Source organism: Neofelis nebulosa, chromosome 1 (assembly GCF_028018385.1).
Source record: "Neofelis nebulosa isolate mNeoNeb1 chromosome 1, mNeoNeb1.pri, whole genome shotgun sequence".
NCBI classification, from domain to species: Eukaryota; Metazoa; Chordata; class Mammalia; order Carnivora; family Felidae; genus Neofelis; species Neofelis nebulosa.
In genome coordinates this window covers 238,697,893-238,720,316 of record NC_080782.1, presented here as the reverse complement: position 1 = coordinate 238,720,316, position 22,424 = coordinate 238,697,893, and the positions used below count along the sequence as shown (strand labels likewise).

Here is a 22,424-nt window from a genome sequence, read left to right as displayed (position 1 = left end):
CGTCCTGGGGTTTCTTGGGCGGAGAGACCTGAGAGCGAGCCGGGGGAGGGGGAGGCCGACGGTAGGACTGTGGGAGGCAGGGAAATACGGGGCTGAGAGACCACGCGTCTGGCGGTCGGGGTTATGGTCGTGAAGACGGGATGATGGCAGCCCTGGGGCCAAGATGGATGCCTTAAGCCAAATGGCCACCTCCTGGGAGCGTGGGGGCCATGGCCGGGAGGTCGGTGGACTCGCTGAGGGAAGAAGCAGAAGGCGGTGTAGCCGAATGACGTGAGTGTCACGGGGGAGCGTTTTAAGGTGGCATCAGAGGCATAAAGCGTCAGAAGTGCCACCAGCTTCCGAGGCCGAGGCGTATCAGCACCCTCTGCTTGAGGGGCTTCAGGGAAGGAGTGCCCTCACCTGGGTAAGGAAAGCTCCCAGCGGAGGAGGAGGAGGTCGCGGAGAAGTTCCGGGCCTGGGATGGAATGGCATGGCGTGTTGGAATGGCGGCGGGGGAGGGGGGGGTGTGTACGAGAGGGTGGGGGTCCGTGGCAGCCCGAAGAAAAAATAGTTAGTGAATGCTGAGGCCCTTCTTGGATGGCTCATGATCCTTCGGTGAATCCGAGAGGCGTCTCGTCTGTCCTTCCGGCTGGGTCCTCACCAGTTCAGAGCTGATTAGAACACTCCACTAACCAGCTCACTTCTGTTTTGTTTTGGTTTTTAAAAATTTTTTAATGTCTAGTTTTGAGAGAGAGAGAGAGAGTGAGTGGGGGAGGGGCAGAGAGAGAGAGGGAGACACCGAATCGGAAGCGGGCTCCAGGCTCCGAGCCGTCGGCACAGAGCCCGACGCGGGGCTCGAACTCGCAAACCGTGAGGTCGTGACCTGAGCCGAAGTTGGCCGCTTAACCGACTGAGCCACCCAGGCGCCCCAGATCACTTGTGTTTTGATGGTGACGTGACAGAGGTGACACAGAGCTCAAGTTTGGGGCCCCGAGACCTGTGTTTAGATTGTGCATGTTACAAATTTCACCCCTCTCCGAGACTCCTTGTATGCCGGTTGTTTTTCTCAGGGTGACATTGGTAGTGTAGCTTTGAAGCTAAGGTGTAAGAGATAATTAAGTTATGCCTAAAAATGATCCCATCATCTTGTTATTGAGCAAGGTGTGCACAGTTACCTCATGAAGTTTGCGTCTCGTGAGATGGGCACTTCTCATCGCACCTACGCGTGATAAACCCATGCGAGGCTTGTTACGTGTTGACTGTTTGAGCGCAGAATGATGGAAAGCCCCAGAAACATCTGTGCTAGATGCACCGTGCCTTTAGGACTGGAACAACAACTAAAAATAAGGAGCTTTTAAGTGGAATATAATCTAACACCTGTAGCTGGAAACCGTTCTGCTTGTGAACTAACGTTTTTGTCTGTACGTGTGCTGCTTGGCCACAGAGAGGAAGCACAATTGCTTTAGGGGTCTGCTACTTTTGTGTTCGTTCTTTAAGCTCTTCCCGCAGTGTCTTCCCCTCTTCAGAGTTCCCTTGTTTCAAGTTGGGTGTAGTTACATGTGGAAATATTTTCAATATTACAGTTTCTATTGGTTGATTTAATGGGAAAGGGGTATTATCACATTCATTACAGCAAATACTTAGTGCCTTCATTCATCGTTCTAAGCAATTTGCATGTACTAAATCGTTTATTCCTCACAATGGCCCTATGAGGAAGATACTATTGTTGTGCCCACTTTCTAGATGAGGACGCTGAGACCGAGTGTCTAAGTAAGTTACTGAAATGACATACCCACCCGGTAAGAGGGAGACTTGGGATTCGAACCTAGGCAGTATGGCTCCGGAGGGCATGTTCTTGCTAGTTGCTCTGTTGACTACTCTGTTAGGAGAGAAGAAAACGTGTGAAATTTAGGTCAGTTGGAAGCTTTTTCAGACTCTGACGTTTTGACTGGTTTCTATTACAGAACTCCATTACTCAGAAGTAGCAGCGTTTCCTAAGAATTTTGTAGAAGAATTTACGATGCCAGTCAGAATTAACATTACACGCTCATCTCTGCAAGTTGAGATGTTCAGGGAATGGGAGAGAGTAGGCAGAGCTCGGCTCCGCACGAACTACGTGTGATTGAAGCTTTGGGGCTCTAATATCGGACACAAGATAGCTTTTCCTAACCCTGTTCACTGGCCAGGACTCAACAGTTGGAAAAGATCAGAAGCCAAGAAACTAATGAAGTCACAGAAATGATGTGTATTGTAATTTTTTTTTTTCTCTCTGGGCCTCCAGTGAATGTTTGTTAAAAATGATATGATCTTGGGGCTCCTGGGTGGCTCAGTCGGTTAAGTGTCCGACTTTGGTTCAGGTCATGATTTCATTGCTCGTGAGTTCGAGCCCCACATCAGGCTCTGTGCTGCTGACAGCTCGGAGCCTGGAGCCTGCTTTGGATTCTGTGTCTCCCTCTTTTTCTGCTCCTCCCCCGCTCACACTCTGACACTTTCTCTCTCTCTCTCTCTCTGTCTCTCAAAAATAAACACGAAAAGATAAGATCATGAGTTTTAAAAGATTGGGATAGGGAGTCTTGGAATGGGTCTCTTGCTCTTTCCATAAGACCAGAGGTGATATGTTGTCCCCATCAACCTATAGATGGGATTTGATTTTTGATGGGTCAACCTTCACTAATAGACTTCCATTTAGATTCTAAAGGAAATTTTAAAGTCTGTAAAGGACAGGGGTGCCTGGGTGGCTCAGTTGGTCAAGTCTTCGACTTGATTTCAGCTCAAGTCACGATCTCACAGTCATGGGATCCAGCTCTGCATGGAGCATGGAGCCTGCTTGGGATTCTCTCTCTCCCTCTCTCTCTGTCCCTCCCCCATTCATTCTCTCTCTCTCAAAATAAACATTTTAAATTCTTTTTTTTTTTTTTTTTTTTTTTTTTTTTTTTTTTTTTTACTACTTATTTTTTTGAGAGAGAGAGAGAGAGAGAGAGAACGAGAATGTGCATGAGTAGGGGAGGGGCAGAGGGAGAGGGAGACACAGACTCCGAAACAGGCTCCAGGCGGGGCTCAAACCCACGAAGCGTGAGATTGTGACCTGAGCTGAAGTCGGAAGCTTAACTGACTGAGCCACCCAGGTGCCCCATAAGATAAACATTAAAAAAAAAAAAAGTCTGTAAAGGACAAATAATTCAGAGAACTGAAGTGAAAGGGAGAAAAGAGAATATAAAGGAAAATGCTGCTGGGCTGTTTAAATACTTAAACACTTCAAAATTGCCAGTAAAACGATTCCCCACCCCTACAGGAAACCAGATCATGAGGGTAGCATTTGTGGGTTTGGTCACAGTTTCAGCGATGTTGTGGAACAGTATTCTATCGGAAACATAGGGATGGATTGCTCCCTGTTTTCATCTTGATTTTATTGTGTTGTGACTTGATCCATGTTTTTATTTTTGGAGACCTTTTCATCCTAGGTTTTTTTAATGATCAGATGAATGAAAAATAGTGAAGAGTCATGAGTTAAGTTTTGAACAAGGCACCATTTTTAAGGCCAGTGAGTGCCCTTCAAGCTTTCAAATCCCCCGATTTTCACAAACCAGTGTTTGCACCTGAGAGACCAGGCTCATGACTCCTGGAGGGAGACTTGCAGACTGCAGCCTGTGTCCATCTGCCCCTATCCAGTTCCTGGCTCCTGATTTAATCCAGGGGCGGCTCACCTCCAGGAATGGACTATTACGATCTTCGGGGTTACTATATTAATTCCCTATCACTGCTCTGCTGTAACAAATTATAGGGACTCAGTAGCTTAAAACAACATGAAGTGGTCATGTTACCTAGTTCTTTAGGTCAGAAGTCTGATACGGGTCTCACCCATGTCACGACCCCTGCAGGACAACATTCCTTTCTAGAACACTCCAGGAGGTTCTAGAGGAGACGCTTTTCCTTGCTCTTTCCAGCCTCCTAGAGGCGTCCTGAACTTCTTGGTTCATGACCCCTGTTTTCCATTGTCAAAGACGGCAGTATTGTACGCCTTGGACTAGTCTTGTGTCTCCCTCTGACGGTAGCCAGGAAAGGATCTCTTCATTTTCTGGTTTTAAGGGCCCACGTGATTAAATTGGACCCACTTGGCTAATCTAAGATAATCGCCCCAAATCATGTCCTTAATTTAATTATATGCAGAGCCCCTTTTATCACATAAAACAACGTATTTACAGGGTCAAGGTATTAGGGCATGGACATCACTGGGGAACCGTTCATTGTTTCGCCCGGCACAATTAGAATCAGAGAATTTTTAGTAAGATGACTTCAGGTGCATAACCGTCCAGTGTGAACAGTTCTACTGACTTTTCCAGTGCTAAGAGGACGTAGTCCCAAATTTTCTACCCGATAAGCAGCGGTCCTTGAATCCGGCTTTAACGAATCTTTCTAAACTGACTCGCCGACACTGGCCTCTGTTTGAGCTGGGATGGTTTCCCCACTGGCCGTCAGGAATTAGACCGTACGTGTTTGTTGATGGTTAGGCTGTCTTCCACTTTTGTCTTACTTTCCTGTCTACATTTTGTTTATAATTCAAGACTGCACTCAGATTTCTCACGACCACTAGAGTTTTCCTCATGTACCTGCTTGTTCCTTGTTCAGTTTTCCAAATGAGCCCTTTGTCCATTTTGACACCTAATCGTGTCAACACCTATTTTGCATTTTCGATGTCTGTGTGTCTGTGTAGATCTTTTTTTCCCTCCATTTTGAGGGGAAAATATATACTTGAAAAATAGTTGTTTGTATTTTACTTGTAGAGCTATATTTGGACATTCACTCTAGATTCTTATGGTACAGAATCTTTAAGTTTCTCTTGCATTAAAAACATCCTGTTTTAAACTGACTTAAATGATTTAGAACTTGTTTTCTAAGATTGCAAAAGTAGCCAATTTTGTACTAAAATGTAATCCTAAGTACAGATTGAAGCATGAAGAGTTGAAATGTGTTCTTTATTTCAAACATTGTTGATTCAGGAGTGCGGTGCACTTTTTAATTCCATTGGCTATTGAGAAAAAATACAGTCTTTTACTTTTTATGTGTTGAATTTGGTTAACTTACCTCCTTTTCTCCCCACTCCTTAACCTCAAACCTGTTCTGTGACTCTTACTGATTTTCACTGCTGTTGTACAGAATTCCACAAAAGCACCTCTCAAAAGATCGAATGTTGAGAAAGTGACCAATGTGCAGATCCTGGTGTTGTTTGGCATCCTCTTGGTCATGGCCTTGGTGAGCTCGGTGGGGGCCCTGTACTGGAATGGGTCTCAAGGTGGAAAGAACTGGTACATCAAGAAGATGGGTAAGTGTCTGGATGGAGTGCTCGTTGAAGTAAGATTAAACCAGTTTTGGAGAAGGGTGGCCATGCTATCCTTCATTCTTTTGGCTCCTCTCTATAAGGCCAGCCTTTTTGGAAGGTTAGGAGTCATGTGATGAAATGAAGATTGACATATTTGGGGATTGTTTTTTATTCAAATGATTATATTTTTAATGATTTTTTTGAGGTACTTTCTTAGTGGTTGCTCTTAGGGATTAATGTCTCAGTTTATGGGCATCTGCCTCAGATTAATACTAACTTAATTCCAGTAAAATACAGAAATTTTACTCCAGTATGGATTCATTTCTTTGCCTGCTTTGTGCTATTGTCATATAAATTAGGTCTATGTTATCAACCTAGTAATACATTGTTATGGTTGTTGCTTTATATAATCTAGTGTCTATTAAGCAAAAAGAAAAAAAAATGTAGAGTTGTTTTACATTAACCTACTTATTTACTATTTCTGGTACTCTTTATTTCTTCCTGTAGATTTGAGTTACCAGCTTGTGTTATTTCTTTGCTTCATAATAGCTTGGTCCTCTCATTCCTTTGTGCTGTCCTATATTACATCTGTATATAAGTCCAGCGGTGCAATTTGCCGTGTTTTTTAAATCCAAAAGAAAGGATAAAGAGAAGTACCTGTGTAATTACTTGTACTGATATCCTTTGTTCATATGGATTTAATTCCTGTCTGGTGTCCCTTCCTTTCATCCCGGAGAATTTCCATTGGTATTTCTTGTAAGGCAGATTGGATAGCAACAAATTCTGTTTTCATCTTGGAATGTATTAGTTTCTCCTTTGTTTTTGAAGCAGAGTTTTGCTGATACAGGATTCTTGTAGAATTCTTGGTTGGTGTTCTTTTCCTACCAGTACCTTGCACGTGCCATCTCACTGCCTTCTGGCCTCTGTTGTACTGATGAGAAGTCAGCTGCTTCCCCTTGTATGTGAGTGATTTTCCTGTTGCTGCTTTCAAAATTGTCCTGGGTTTTCAATAATTTTGAGTTTCTTTCATTTGGAGTTTGGTGAGCTTTTTGGATGTGTCTATTAATATTTTTCATCAAGCGTGGGAAGTTTTTTAGCTACGATTTATTCAAATATTGTTTCTGCCACATCTTCACTTCCTTCTCTTTCTGGCAGTTCCATTATGCACGTATTGGTCCACATGATGGGACTTTATTAGGCTCTGTTAGTTTTTCTTATTCTGTTTTCTTTCTGTTCTTCAAATTGGTTAATCTCTATTGATCTGCATTCAAGTTTGTCTGTTACTCTCCTGCCTCACGTCTGGTCAGCTTCACGGGGATTTCTTTAATTTCAATGATCATACTTTTCTGTTTCAGAATTTCCATTTGGTTCTTCTATCTTTTTATCAGTGTTCTCTGAGCAGTCGTTGTCCTCGTACTTTCTTTTAATTCTTTAAACAGTTTCTTTTAGTTCATTATAATAGCTTTGAAGTCTTTGGTCCATCATTTGGGTCCCCCTCAGAGGCATTTCTTTTTGTCTCGTTTCCTTGTATGTTTCATATTTTTGCTGTTGGTTGTTGAAACCTGGGTGCTGTAGATAATATGTTGCAGCAATTCAGGACGGTTTCCTCTTCCTCCTGGGGTTTGTTGCTGTTTTTTTGTTTACCTGTTTAGTGACTTGCCTGGAAAAATTCTGTAAAGTGTTTTCTCCTGCCTCTTACTGCTCAGTTTTAGTCCCATGTTTTTAAAACTGTTGAAATGTATAGTTGAAGCTATATCAAGGTTTTTAGTATATTCCTATTTGTGCTGCCTTTAGCCCTTACCTAACTTGAATGTTTTCATCACTGCAGAAAGAAACCCTATCCTCATTAGCACTCACTCTTCTTGGTTTTATCTTTAAGCCTGGATTCCTAGGGTCAGCATAGCTTAGGGGTCATGCAATGATTGGTCAGAGGTTGTGCTTAAACGCCTTGAGATAGTAAGGTCGTGCTAAAACTCCTTTGTTGTTTGATCTGTGTGTGGCTGTGGAATACCTTCAGTGTTTGGGGAATTTAAAGTCTGACCATATTCAGCTGGGGACTGGTAGTTCGTAAGTCTCTCCTAAGCAAGTGCAGCCTCGTGCGTGGACGTGATTTTTCTGGACCACCAGGGTGGAGTGTGATCTTTCCAAGGTTTCTTCGGTCATTTATTTCCACAGATATCCCTTTTTGATTTCTAGCTGGCCTTCTGTTTTGTTTGCTCCTACTAGTACCGTGAGATGTACGTCTTCCCTGATTGTTAGCCCCTTGGATCCCTATTCTTCTTGGCGTGCCCTCGGCATGGCTGTTTTCGTGCTGTGTTCCAAATAATGACATCTTCCTCAGGCTAGTCCTGTCCTGACAACCTGCCTTCCTCTGGAGTCGCGGCCTGCCTCACCCTGGGATAGAATTTCTCATGGAGCTGGGGTCGGGGGCATGAGAGCTGCAAGTCCCGTCTACCCACCCCGAACAGAATTTGAGCATCATGGCTCAAAGGGAAAGAAGAGGGAAATAGCCTCTGACTTAAATGCCAGAAGTTTCCACTTAGATGAAGTAGATATTTTTAAATGCATGCTTTTGAATTTTTTTTGTAGGCACTGTGATTAATTTCCAAGCACTTTAACTACTTGTTTTTGATAATTTTGTCCAGTTCTATTGCTTCCTGTTTTGAGAGATTTGCTAAGCTTCTTATAGAGCAATTCCAGAAGACAAATCAATTTAATGACAAAATATTTTGAGAACTAAATTTGAATTTTAAAACTTTTGAATCTTTTCTTGAAGTTTTTGTTATTCCTATCTTTAAATGTATTTTGGTTAAACTGTCAAAACATTTTTTTCCTTTTCTAATTATCTCATGCAGAAAAATCAAACCCTTTTAACTGCTCAGGAGAACCATTGTTGCAACTTTTACAAGTATGACCAGGACTCGAGTTGTAGGTTGGATCAAAACCCTTGGTTTTGTTCTTAAAATTTGGATTTGGACTGTATTAGATGTCTAGCTTCAAATATGAAGACTGATACTTTCTCTACGTACATAGTTTCAAAATATCATGATCTGGATAAATAGCATTGGCCACTATCTTGGTATACAGGATTTGTGGGAACTGGCACTTAAATTGCCTAATGTCGGGGTGCCTGGGTGGCTCAGTCGGTTAAGCGTCCAACTTTGGCTCAGGTCACGATCTCGTGGTTCATGAGTTCAAGCCTCCCATCGGGCTGTGGGCTGACTGGTTGGAGCCTGTGTCTCCCTCTCTTTCTGCCCTTCCCCCACTCTCAAAAATAAATAAACATTAAAATAAATAAGTAGCCTAATGTCAAATTCCAGTACTAGCTGCGTGATTTGTGGTGGGAGAAGGGTCTCTCCGTCCCACCCATAATGCTCTCTGCTTTGTTTTCCTATGGAAAAGTTGGCGTAGCTCTGGTAAGAGCCGTCGGACTTCACATTCGCGTTGTCGGTCTTGGAGCTGTGACTTCATCTTCTGTCAGCTTCTGTCCTCGCTCACCTCCACTTGATTGCTTTTGTTTGGCTGAATGAACTTTTAGGCATAGGGTCTCTCCTGAATGTACTCTACTTACACTGTCTGTGATGATCCGAAGCAATTTTTGGCCTGTGTTGAAAGCTGACATTTTAAATTTCTTAATACGCGATTCTCATCGGCAGCTCTTCCTGAGCAAATTAAACCTCGGGGACGTTTGTCGACTATTGGTACTTTGAGATGCTGTTTAGCAACTATATGATTCAAAAGAACAAGATAGCAAAGTGACATGTTAGAAAGAAAAGAAGCATTTGGCAGGGAAAATGGAAGCCTTGGTGGGTGAGAAGAAGTGAAGGGTTGGGGCGAAGGTCACAACAGCCACTGACCAGCTTGTGCCCCCTCCCTGTCATCCTTCACCAGCCCTTTATCTTGCCATCACAACTACCCTCTAGAACTCTACAGATGAGTCAAACCACCACCATTGGACTAATGTCCTGGGGAGGAAAAACTCAACTGGGGCTTCAAGTCCCTACAAACTACTAATCTCCAATCCTAGCCTTTGCTTTCTTGAAACACCCATTCCCCTCAAGAGGCATTTAAAAAATTTTTTTTTTTTCCAACGTTTTTTATTTATTTTTGGGACAGAGAGAGACAGAGCATGAACGGGGGAGGGGCAGAGAGAGAGGGAGACACAGAATTGGAAACAGGCTCCAGGCTCCGAGCCATCGGCCCAGAGCCTGATGCGGGGCTCGAACTCACGGACCGCGAGATCGTGACCTGAGCTGAAGTCGGACGCTTAACCGACTGCGCCACCCAGGCGCCCCTCAAGAGGCATTTTTAAATCCAAACCTTCAGCCGGCTGCAATCCTCCCTCCCCCCTTGCCGAGTGAAGATCATACCACTTTTTCCTTCGACCGGAGTGTCATGCTCATTAGGAAAAGAACTTTGCCTTTTGAAACGGACCTCTTTTCTCTCTCCTGGTCCCTTTTCCTGGCCACACTGACCCTACTTCTGCTTTGGATTCTGTCCTCTAGGGGTCTTGTTCCATCCTTAGGGGTCCTCCTCTGTTAAGATTTCCTTCTCTTACCTTCAGTAAATAGGCTCAAGTCTTCCTACCTCTCTCTCTCTGCCCGCCACCATTGACACTTGGTTTTTTTGTACCTTACACACTCTTTGGAGGATTCCAAATAGACCCTGACCTTATGAGTGAGCTCGTAGATATTCCTTACAGCCATTTGAAATGCCTACTTTCTTTTCTCCATCCTTTTTAGTTAGCTGGCTTGTCTCTTTCCGCCAAAATTGGACTAAAGCCTCCTCCGGATGGCCTTCAGCGACTATGCCTTCCCATTGGAAAAACCTCCTGTCTGGGTTTCAGCAATGCCCTACGAACTCCTGCTTCAGTAGATGTAGCCTGCTGCATGGACAGTGAGGGGCGTGCTGGCTCCTGCTTCCTCTCCTCCCCCACAACCTCCTGTTAGAAGCCAGCTCTCTGGTGGAAGGGATCCTATTAACAGTCTTGGTATGCACTGTATGCCACGTAGTAGGCGCTCACAGTGTTGTAACTCGAAGCTCTCGATTTATACATACACCACGAACGTCTTCTAGAAAAGTTCCACAAGAATAAAGGAAAGGGAAACCGAGTGGAGACGAACTAAAGCTCACAGATGCTCTGTTTTTCTTCCACAGACACGACCTCGGATAATTTCGGCTATAACCTGTTGACGTTCATCATCTTGTACAACAATCTGATTCCCATCAGTCTGTTGGTGACTCTTGAGGTTGTGAAATACACTCAAGCCCTTTTTATAAACTGGGTGAGTATCACAGCAGAGCTTCAAAGTTGGGTGACTGGAGCAAGGTCAACCAGCGTTTTCTCCTGTTGGCTCAGAGCCTCTCAGGCGAGCTCGCAGAAAAGGAAGAACGTGGTTAATTTAGGATTGGGTCTGGGACTTAAACTGGCCAGACGACTGGCAGGGGGTCTCTGGCAAGGCTGTCGCTGAGCCGGTGGTGGCAAGGACTAGATGCCTGGGACCTCCGCCTCCCGGTCTGTTAAAGGGGAGGACGTGGGTGCCCATTCAGGGGGTCCTTGTGAGGATTAAGTGAGATAATGGAGGCAGAGTGCTCAGCGGGCGCATGTCTTCGGGTGAGTGGGGACGAAGTGGCTGCAAATGCGTTTACAGTCTAATTAGTGCCGCAGGAAAGGTCTCGTAGGTGTGTCTGTTTTAGTGTTCACCGTATATCAAATTCACCGTGACCATATACACTTGGATTCTGTTGCGAGAGTGGAGGTGGAATTTTTTGGGAGCTCCCATGGCCATTAAGCAGTGAACTTCAGCCAGTGCTTGTAGACTGGGCGCCTTCCTGTGCATTGTTATTTGATCTTGCCGGCAACCCTGTGAATGAGGTATTGGCTGATCACAAGCATGGGTTGGACTAGGTCATGCAGTGATCGTCTTGCAACCAAATCTTCTGTGTATAAATTGCATATTGTCTTCTATCACAGTGTTCTCTATACTAATGGCCATTGTACTTCCTCACCCAAATGAGCACTTATACTATGAGTTGTAGCCGCTTTTCTGCGTTGATCTGAGTGAAGGACTAATGGTATTTATTTTCTGAAGCGTCCTCCCCACCCCCCTCTCTCTCTCAGGACACAGATATGTATTATGTAGGAAATGACACCCCTGCGATGGCCAGGACCTCAAACCTTAATGAAGAGCTGGGGCAGGTGAGAGCTTCTCTGGGAACTTTGGTAGTGGTGACACGAGCATCTGGGGAGGCCAGTGCTAGAACCATCAGACATTTTGGAAAAATAGTTCTCTGGGAATGTGGTTTTGATGTCTGAAGATATATATCTATATCTATATACATCTATATGTAGATATATATATATATATATAATATTGAAAGTACAATATTATTAAATAGAAATGTTAGTTGGTTTTCACCTGCTTTTTTGAGGCATCGGTGTATTTTATTACCTAGAAGGTACCTGCAAAAAAATTAACACAAAAACTAAAGTGCAACGTTAGTTTGGATATTAAAATTGTTTATCAGGAGGAAATGATGGGGAAAACCATGATTCAGACATGCAGGTATTGGGTAACCTTACAAAACATGAGGGAACTAATTTGCAGGGACGTAAATCTATTACATTTCTCACATGTTTTAGATTTTGTTTCTGGAACATTCCGGGGAACGGGTTTCTTTTCTGCTCTCACCTTTGAAACCCCTGTTGCCTTTAATGAGTTGTGTTTGCGTTTTATCTTCATCCTGTGTTGAAATTACTGTAAGGAAAGCCCTCTTTTGAGCACATTGGAATTAAAGGTTGTAATTTCCTTTTATACATCTTATTTAAACCTCCCAACAGCCCTGCAAGGTGGGTGCTATATATATGTCAGACTAAATTTGCCTCCTCTTTGAATGCTTTTTTAGTTTTTCAGTAAAGTTAATCTCTCTTCCATGTCTCCATGACAGTCTCTCCAAATGTAAAAACAGTAAAATGAGAGACACGATAGTGACGTGGTATCTATTTCTGTCCTGGACCTTTCGAGTCTATTCGAGGGTGTGGATGTGCCCAATATGAAGTCTTTGGTTGCCTTGGTCATAGTTTAACACGGTGCTCCGTTTACCATTGTTCTCAGGACCCGTTAAGTTGGATCCGAGTAATTGATGGATTACAAGTGCTCAAGTTGTACCCAGGATAAAAATTCATCCTGATTGGGAACATGGGAAAAGTTTGCTTGGGGTCAAGCTACCTAGTTTTGACTTGGAACTTAAGGATAAGTTAAAATTCAACAGGCAGAATGAGAGCAAATCTTGATAATTCCTTCTTAGAAAGCTTTCATTTTTAACATTGTGATATAATATTTTAATTTTTAAAAAAGAGGGGCAGAAGGAAACTCTGCTTATTGGAAGGCTGATTCTACTGAATTTTTTATACCCCTAGACCTACTGCATGTAAAAACTTACTTACAGGGACACCTGGGTGGCTCAGTCGGTTGAGCATCCCAATCTTGGTTTTGGCTCAGGTTCGTGAATTCAAGCCCCTCATTGGGCTCTGTGCTGGTAGCACAGAGCCTGCTTGGGATTCTCTCCGGCTCTCTCTGCCCCTCCCCCACTCACACTGTTTCTGTCTGTCTCAAAATCAATAAGTAAACTTAAAAAAAAAAAAAAACAACAACTTATGGTTGAAGCATTAATTACCCATACTTTACCGATTTTTATTTCTATGTAATATTTGACTCCTTCAGGAACATTACTAATTTTCCTTTACTTGAAGACCCTTTGATTGCTTCAAAAATAATTCATAGTGCATTTGCCTCTATCGTTTCATTAAGAGAAAGTACAGAATAAATATTCACACATTAATCCTTCTTCCATCAAACAGTAAGGCATGGCTTCCCCCTTGTGATCCCTGGAGTAGATCCAGTAGCAATCATGGCCCCTCTTTAGAAAACCACCGAGAAACTGGAATTTTTACAGGAGACAATTCTGTTAATTATTCTCCCTTCACCAATCCATGACCTCATTTCCCAGACGTTCTGTATCTTCTGGCCAAAGTCTTTGTTTCATAGATGTGGAAAGCGGGGCCCAGAAGGAGGAGGTGACTTTTCCAGAGTCCACATTAACTAGTTTGTGTCCAGAGCCTGAACTGGGCAGCCATCCCCCTATGCTCTTGAGCTCTTTGCCCTCTTCCCCATCACATGATCCACTGGAGAGAACATAACTCGCACAGCACATGTGCATTTGGAGTTCATCTCTTTTCCATTCAGCTAATCGTGACCTCTAGAAATTTCTCTCTTCACCTTTGTATATTGGGAGCTTTGTGTGTTAAATCTGTAAAACTTTGTATCTCAGAAGGTTCTATAATCTATAGCACGTCTATGCTGCCTTTGTGTCATCTTAACTGTTACTATGATGGAGGACCTTCATGTTTGTTCTGTGTTGTTTCAGGATATGCTTTCTTAATCCAATTAGGAGTGGAGTGAGAAAAAATGTCTTGAGGGTTGCCCAAGTCTGAGCTTGTTGTCTTGATATATTGAACGCTTAGACCAGGGTGCTGTATGAGATCGTGGGACTGTCCTGGAGAGTGATGTGTCCTTGTGGAAGGACCTAGTGCTTGTGCTTAGAGACGGATGTGGCAGCAGGACTGTTATCGAGGCCCCTCCTTTGCACGTTTCCACACAACTGCATTCTAGGCTTGGTTAGTGGACAAGGTTTTCTTGTTTTGTTTGTTTTTTAATTAAAAAAATATTTATTTTGGGGGGAGGTAGAGAGTGAGCAGGGGAGGGGCAGAGAGAGAGGGAGACACAGAATCCGAAGCAGGCTCCAGGCTCTGAGCCAGCAGCACAGAGCCCGACGTGGGGCTTGAACTCACAGAGAGCAAGATCATGACCTGAGCCGAAGTCGGACACTTAACCTATTGAGCCACCCAGGTGCCCCAGTGGTCTGTGCATTAAACGTATTTATATATTTAATATATAATTATAAAATATGTTGTAACATTATAATATATATAATTATAAAACGTGTTTTACTTGCTTTGAGGGAATTTACCTTTTAAAATTAATGGAGATTTTTGAAAAATAGAGAAGGAAAGACTGTATTTGTGTTGATATCTTACTACAGTTTTGATGTACATTTCTTCCGTTCTTTGATTTAGGTGAAATACCTATTTTCTGATAAAACTGGAACTCTTACATGCAATATCATGAACTTCAAGAAGTGCAGCATTGCTGGGGTAACCTATGGGTAAGTTTGTTTATCACTTAAAATTTGATCTGCATTCTTCCAGCAAAACAAGTTTATTTTTAGTTGCTTAGTCATATACCTTTTTGGTATTTGGAAAGGATATTTGTAAGAGATTTAGATACGTAGTAACTACTGAATGGGTTTAAAATGTAATGGGTCCCAACTTTGAACAGTTAACACAGTTTATTTCTGCAAATATTTTCCTGGTAAGAAATCCCTGGATTTAATGTTATAAATTTAATTTTAAAACTTTAATTCTATAAATTTAACTTCTTTAAATTTATAACCTAATAATTATAAATGTCTTACTCCTATTTTTACCTGAATGCCTTTTTTTTTTTTTTTATTTTTTTATTTTTTTATTTTTTTATTTTTTTATTTTTTTTATTTTTGGGACAGAGAGAGACAGAGCATGAACGGGGGAGGGGCAGAGAGAGAGGGAGACACAGAATCGGAAACAGGCTCCAGGCTCCGAGCCATCAGCCCAGAGCCTGACGCGGGGCTCGAACTCACGGACCGCGAGATCGTGACCTGGCTGAAGTCGGACGCTTAACCGACTGCGCCACCCAGGCGCCCCCTGAATGCCTTTTTTTTTAATTTTTTTTTTTTTATTGATGTATAGCTGACATGTAACTTTGTTAGTTTCAGATGTATTACATAGTGATTCAGTGCAGGTATATATCGCAAAATGGTCCCCACAGTAAGTTTAGTTAACATCTGTCACCACACATAGGTACAAAATTGATTTTTTTCTTGCGCTGCAGCTTTGAAGGTCTATTCTTTTAGCAACTTTCAAATATACAGTATAGTATTTATTATTAACTACAGTCACAATGTTGTAGGTTAAATTCCCATGACTTATTTTATAAGTGGATGTTTATCTTTTGCACCTTTCACCCATTTTGACCACTCCCCACCCCTTGTTTCTGGCAACCACTAACCTGTTCTCTGTATCTGTGAGCTTGCCTGCTTTGTTTGTTTGTTTATTTTGATTTCACATAAGATCATATGGGATTTGTCTTTCTCTGGCTGGCTGGTTTCACTTAACCATACCTTCAGGGTCCATCCATGTTGTCACAAATAGCAAGATTTCCTTTTTTATGGCTGAGTAATATTCTCTTGTACATATGTACCATATTTTCTTTATCCTTTCATCCATTTATAGACAGTGAGGATGTCTTGACTATACGTTGACTATGTAAATAATGCTGCAGTGAACATGGGGTGCAGATATCATTTTGAGTTTGTGTTTTTATCTTCTTAATACCCAGAATCTTTCATAAATACCCAGAATTGGAATTGCTGGGTCATACGGTAGTTTTATTTTTAAGTTTTTGAGGAACTTCCATATGGTTCTCCATAGCAGTTACACCAATTTACAGTCCCACCGGAAGCACACAAGAGTTTCCTTTCCTCCACCTCTTTGCCAACACGTCTTATTTCTTGTAACCATTCTAACAGGTAGGAGATGATAGCTCATTGTGGTTTTGATTTTCATTTACATGATGGTTAACACATCTTCGTGTACCTGTTGGCCATCTGTTTGTATTCTTCAGAAAAATGTCAGTTCAGATCTTCTGCCCGTTGTAAAAACATGTTTATTTTTGAGAGAGCAAGTGAGCATGAGTGGTGGAGGGGAAGAGAGAGAGGGAGATAGAGGACCCAAAGTGGGCTCTGCGTGGACAGCAGAGAGCCCGATATGGAGCTTGAGATCATGATCTGAACCGAAGTCAGATGCTTAACCCATTGAGCCACCCAGACATCCCTCCTTCTGCCCATTTAAAAAAATTTTTTTTAATGTTTATTTACTTTTGAGAGACAGAGAGAGACCGAGTGTGAGCGGGTGAGGGGCAGAGAGAGGGAGACACAGAATCTGAAGCTGGCTCCAGGCTCCAAGCTGTCAGCACAGAGCCCGACGCAGGGCTCGAACTCACAAACTGTTGAGATCATGACCTGAGCCGAAGTTGGACACTCAGCTGACAGAGCGACCCAGGCTCCCTCCTTCTGCTCATTTTTAATCAGATTATTTTTTTTCTATTGAGTTGTATGGGTTCTTTATATATGTTAGATATTAACTCCTTACCACGTATATGATGTTCAAATATTTTCTTCGATTCAGTAGGTGGCCTTTTCATTTTGTTGATGGCTTCCTTTGCTGTGCAGAAGCTTTGTAGTTTGGTGTAGTCCCACTTGTTTATTTTTGCTTTTTGCTGCCTTCGCTTTTGGTGTCAGATCCAAAAAAATGATCACCAAGATCAATGTCTAGGAGCTTATACCTGTATTTACTTGCAGGAGTTTTATGGTTTCAAGTCTAACATTTAAGTCTGTAGTCCATTCTGAGTGAATTTTTGTGTATGGTGTAAGATAGCTGTCCAGTTGGTTGAAGAGATTTATCCATTTATTGAAGAGATTGTCCTTTCTCTGTTATGTATTCTTGGCACTTTTGTCAGAAATTAAGTGACCATATTGCATGGGTTCATGTCTGGGCTCTCCTTTCTGTTCCATTGATATATGTGTCTGTTTTTATGCCAGTGTTATCCTGTTTTGAGTACTATAGCTTTGTAATATAGTCTGAAACCAGGCTGTGTCATGTCCCTGGCTTTGTTCTTGTTTTTCGAGATTGCTTTGGCAATTTGGGTCTTTTGTAGTTCCATACAAATTATAATTATTTGTTGTTTCTGTGAAAAATGCTATTGGAATTTAAATGGGAATTACATTGACTCCGTAGATTGCTTTGGTTCGTACGGACATGTTGACAGTATAAATTCTTCTCATCCATGGACATGGAATATCTTAATATTTATTTGAGTCTTTATATTCTTTCATGTCTTACGGCTTTCAGTGTGTCAGGTTTTGCATCTCCTTGGTTGAGATTTTTAAATTTCTCTTCTGATGATTCCTTGTTAGTCTGCAGAAATACAACCGACCTTTGCTAAATTCATTTGTTTTAATAGTTACTTGGTGGACTCTTACAGTTTCTATATATAGTATGGTGTCATCCGCAATTAGTGACAATTTTACTTCTCTCTGAATTGGGTACCTTTTATTTTTCTTGCCTGATTGCTGTGGCTGGGATATCCAGTGCTGTGTTGAATAAAAGTGGCAAGAGTGGCCATCTTTGTTTGGTTCCTGATTTTAGAGGAAAAGCTTTCGGCTTTTCACTATTATGATGTTAGCTGTGGGCTTGTCACATGCGACCTTTATTATGTTGAGGTATGTTCCCTCTATAGCCATTTTGTTGAGAATGTTTGTCATAAATGGATGTTGAATTTTCTCTAATACTTTTTCTACATGTAGTGAGATGATCATATGATATTTATCCTTCATTTTGTTAGTGTCGTGTGTCACATTGATGGAATATAGATGTTGAACCATCCTTGTATCCTGGAATAAATCCCAACTGATCATGGTGCATGATTTTTTTTTAACGTATTATTGTATTCAGTTAGATAATACTTTATTGAGGATATTTGCATCTGTGTTCACCAGGAGTACTGGCCTCTAATTTTCTTGTGGTGCCCTTAACTGGTTTGGGTATCAGGGTAATGCTGACCTTGTAAAAACAGTTTGGGAGGTTCTCGCCTTTTCTCTTTTTAGGAAGAGTTTGATAAGCATTGGTATTCTTCTTTGAATGTTTGGGAGAATTCACTGGTGAAGTTGTCTGGATGTGACTTTTCATTGTTAGGCTATTGATTACTGACTTGATCTGCTTACTAGTAGTCAATCTAAGATTTTCTATTTCATCATAATTCAGTCTTGGTATGTTGTAGGTTTCTAGGTATTTATCCATTTATCTATTTCTTACATGTTGTCCAATTTCTTGGCATATAATTATTGATAGTATCTCTTATGAGCTTTCATATTTCTATTGTATCACTTCTTCCATTACTGATTTTGAGTCCTGCTTTTTTCTGCTGAGTCTAGCTAAAGGTTTGTCAATTTTGTTTATCTTTTTAAGAACCAGCTCATAGTTTCATGGATCTTTTTTTCCCCCTCTATTTCATTAATTTCTGCTCTAATCTTTGCTACTTTCTTCCTTATGCTAAGGAAGTTAGTATACAAAGGACGTTGTCTCATTTGTTCTTTTTCTAGTTTTTTGAGGTGCAAAACTAGGTAGTTTGGGATTTTTCTAGATTTTTCGTACCGGCATTTATCACTGTGAACTTCCTTCTTAGAATTGCTTCTGCCACATCCCATAAGTTTTACTATGTTGTATTTCCATTTTCTTTGGTCTCCCCGTGGTTTTTTTTTTTTTTTTTTTTTAAATTTCTCTTTTGATTTCTTCTCTGACCCATTGGTTGCTCAGTGGTGTGTTGTGTAATCTCCGCATATTTTTGAAATTTCAGTTTCATTCTGGTAATTGAGTTCTGGTCCTACCGTTATGGTTGAAAATGATGCCTGATGTGACGTAAGTTTCCTTGAATTTGTGAAGATTTGTCTCGTGCCTAACACATGATCTGTCCCGGAGAATGTTTTGTGTGGGTGCCTCTCTTGATCAGTTTTATGAACGCTCTGTTTCCCTTTCTCTGGCAGTCATTTTCCGGAATTGACAAGAGAACCATCGTCAGATGATTTTTGGTAAGTGGATTCTAGCACTTCTTGATGTCTTAGTGGGAAGGGTTTTGGAACAATTCTGTATTGTCATTTTCGCTGAAATATTTTGTTAATAAAAGTTTCATATTTCTTTTTCCAAGAGAGAACCAAACTAAAATTAAACATGAATATGCTTTTAAAAGTAATAGCGGAACTACACGAATTTAACAAGAAACAGCCAGTCCTTCCCTTGATACCTTCCATACTTCCTGCTTCCCAGCATAATGTCTTCAACGTTGTGTCATACATATTGTAGCCTGTATCAGAATTCTATTGACATGAAAGGCTGAGTAATATTCCATTGTATCTATATACTACATTTTGTATAACCCTTCATCTGTTGATGGGCATTTGGTTTTTTCCTACTCTTGCCTGGTGTGTTTAATGCTGCCGTGCACATTGGTATAGAAGTATCTAGTCTCTGCTTTTAATTATTACGGGTATATACCTGAAAGCGGGATTGGCGGGTCGTGTGGTAGTTTTATGTTTGATTTTTTGAGGAGCCACCAAACTGTTTTCCACAGCAGCTCCACCATTTACATTTCTGGCAGCAACACGCATTTTCCCCACATCCTCGTAACACGTGTTAATTTCTGTTTTTGTTTTCATGTACACAATAGCTATCTCAATGGGTGTGAAATGGTATCTCATTGTGGTCTTGATTGGCATTTCCCTTAGGACTAGTGATGGTGTGTGCTCATGTTTTAAGATTTATATACTAACAAAGCTGATTGGTAGGGCTACATGGTCAGGGGAGACCACGCAGTTGATGACTGACTGGTTTCCCTGTGGGATGATCGGCCGGGACCTGCAGTTTTAGGAGGATCCTTGGATGTCAGCCTCGGTCTTCTATGTGATCAGTCGTCTTCTCAGGAGAACTCTCCAGGCTTTAAATCTGGCTGTGGCTGTTAAAGGAGCTGAGTAGAGGCAGAGAGTTGATGGTCACGAAGGATGCACCTAAGACTCCTGTCCTGGGAGAGTTCCCTACCCTACCGGCTTGTGTGCCCCGTGTTGCTGGGTCCAAGGCTACTCTGATTGGACTTCTCCAAACTATAAACCTTCCATGGCTTTCTGAGTTCCAAAAAGTTCAGTTATCTGGCTGCATGGGATGAGGGGGAAGGTTCCTGGAGGCAGACTCTTCCTCAGATGGATCTGGAACCCCTCCTGCTTCCCACTTTCCCTTTATCGGACAGACACCTCAGGCTGCCATTTGCTCGGCTTCCGCAAGATTCTGCAAGGGGCATCAGTTGGTATTCTAGTCTCTTCACCGCACAAGCTGTTGGTTTGTGCTCTGCTAAACTCCCACATCCAGAGTTCAGGCTGACCTCGGCTGTGGTCACTTCTTCCGTCGTCTTTGTTTCCAAGGAGGGGTTTCAGGAGGAAGTGGGGATACAGGAATATATTTAACCCTTCACATTTTCTTCAGTGTGATAGCACACTGCCATCGTATCAAGTTTTATCGTTTCCTTTCTCACAATATTTGCCTCCTTCTCTCTTCTACGTATGAGTTCTGACCATAAATGAATGCCTAGATACAGTACAATAATTGTTCTATTTTACCTGCTTTGAGGTAAATACTCAGAAATTTTCCCTGGTAGACGTTAGAGAACAGCTAAAGTGACAAAGTGTTGACCCCTGCCTCTGTTTCTTCTTGTAACTATGTCGTTGTTTATAATGAACATATAAAAAAAAAAAAACTCTGCTTATAATAAGGCTAAAGATTTTCTACCTCGAGGTCTGAAATAATATGCATTATTCCAAATCTTTAAAAGTTTAATATAAATCTATAGGCTTTCTAGGTGTGATTCTTCTTCAAGACAAATTCTTACTAGGTGCGGGTAGATTCTAAAGAAGTTTTTGAACTGAATAAGTATTTTCTGTTCTCTCTCACAGCCGGATACCTCCTCCCCCTAGTGACTCATGTGACTTTGATGATCCTAGGCTCTTGAAGAACATCGAAGATCATCATGTAAGGCCACTGTTTTGCTTCTAGAATGTTACATAGCTTATGGTGTACTTTTATTGACGTGTATGTGTGCTGCCTTGAAATCTATAATTTTGGACCCTGGGGAGGAGATGTGGTTTTACTTTTCTGGAGTTAGTATTCAGGGAAGTGATCTGAAATAAATGCTCTGTGGTTAACACTCTGCATGGTAACGCAAAGCTGAATTAAATGTGTGGTGCAGCTCCAAAGTCTCACGTCCAGATGAAGACGAGTCTCAATATGGAATTCGCCAACATTTCGGATTTCTCCTGCTTTTTAAGATTTCTGCAGTACCATTTCTTCACGGTTGTGCATCTAAGAGGTCATGCATTTTGAAGGACACTTGCTTTATGCTTGGACCGGGAGAATTTAGGGAAGAGAAGGAGGGCAGAAGAGCACGTTGCATTTATAGCATCCTACCGTGTGCCAGACATTTGACGCGTATTTCCTTCAGCGCTGGAGTCACCCCGGAGAAGTTGATAGGAAGCTGCGTGGAAATAACGACTTGGCCAAGAGTTGCCAGCAGACAAAAGTAGATAGGAGACTCGGAACCTAAGTCTGGTTGATTCTTAACTCTGACATCACATTATCTCTACTATTCTAACAAACCGGGATTAACTACAGGGTCGCCTAAATTCATTTGAAGAGCTACTTTGAAAAATACCAACTTAGAAAAGTCTTTAGGGATGAAGGCATTTTGCAACCCGTTTAATCAGTGTGAATTCCATCCGATTTTTTCTGAAAAAAATTTACAGTTAGGTAAACTTGAGCAAAAGTAAAAGTTTATCATTCCAACATTTTGTTAAGATGCAGATCTATTTCAAACTTTCTCTAAATTCTCAGTGAGGAAATTTCCTGTTCTCTGCTGCACTTGCCCATTTGTTAACACTGAAGTCTTCCTAGGCACGATTCTCAAATGCGTGCATGTAAGGCACCCACGCCCACCGGCTGGGATGCGGACTTTCCGCCTCAGTCCCCGGTGGTGCTGATGAAGTGGTCCCAGGCCACCCAGTGGATGCTGCTGAAGTCCGTGCCCTGTATCATAGTCACAGGCATCGATGTGTTCTCTTTTTTTTGAATTAAAAAAAAAAAAATTTTTTTTTTTAACGTTTATTTATTTTTGAGACCGAGAGAGACAGAGCGTGAATAGGGAAGGGGCAGAGAGAGAGGGAGACACAGAATCCGAAGCAGGCTCCGGGCTCTGAGCTGTCAGCACAGAGCCCAATGCGGGGCTCGAATGCACGAGCTGCGAGACCGTGACCTGAGTCAAAGTCGGAAGCTCAACCGACTGAGCCACCCAGGCGCCCCCTTTTGGTTTTCATTTTT

At 41.9% G+C, this 22,424-nt stretch overlaps 1 protein-coding gene across 9 annotated transcripts in view; it reads left to right on the top strand.

The window, feature by feature from the left end:
- The window catches only part of ATP8A2 (ATPase phospholipid transporting 8A2), a 614,836-nt gene that overhangs the window by 163,484 nt on the left and 428,928 nt on the right, over nucleotides 1-22,424 (top strand). For all 9 annotated transcript variants that reach the window (XM_058689525.1, XM_058689573.1, XM_058689555.1 and 6 more), the window contains exons 11-16: nucleotides 5,134-5,299; nucleotides 10,454-10,581; nucleotides 11,418-11,495; nucleotides 14,433-14,521; nucleotides 19,055-19,099; nucleotides 21,008-21,083. In XM_058689525.1, coding sequence (XP_058545508.1) covers nucleotides 5,134-5,299; nucleotides 10,454-10,581; nucleotides 11,418-11,495; nucleotides 14,433-14,521; nucleotides 19,055-19,099; nucleotides 21,008-21,083 — 582 coding nt within the window. The remainder of the gene's footprint in view (nucleotides 1-5,133; nucleotides 5,300-10,453; nucleotides 10,582-11,417; nucleotides 11,496-14,432; nucleotides 14,522-19,054; nucleotides 19,100-21,007; nucleotides 21,084-22,424) is intronic.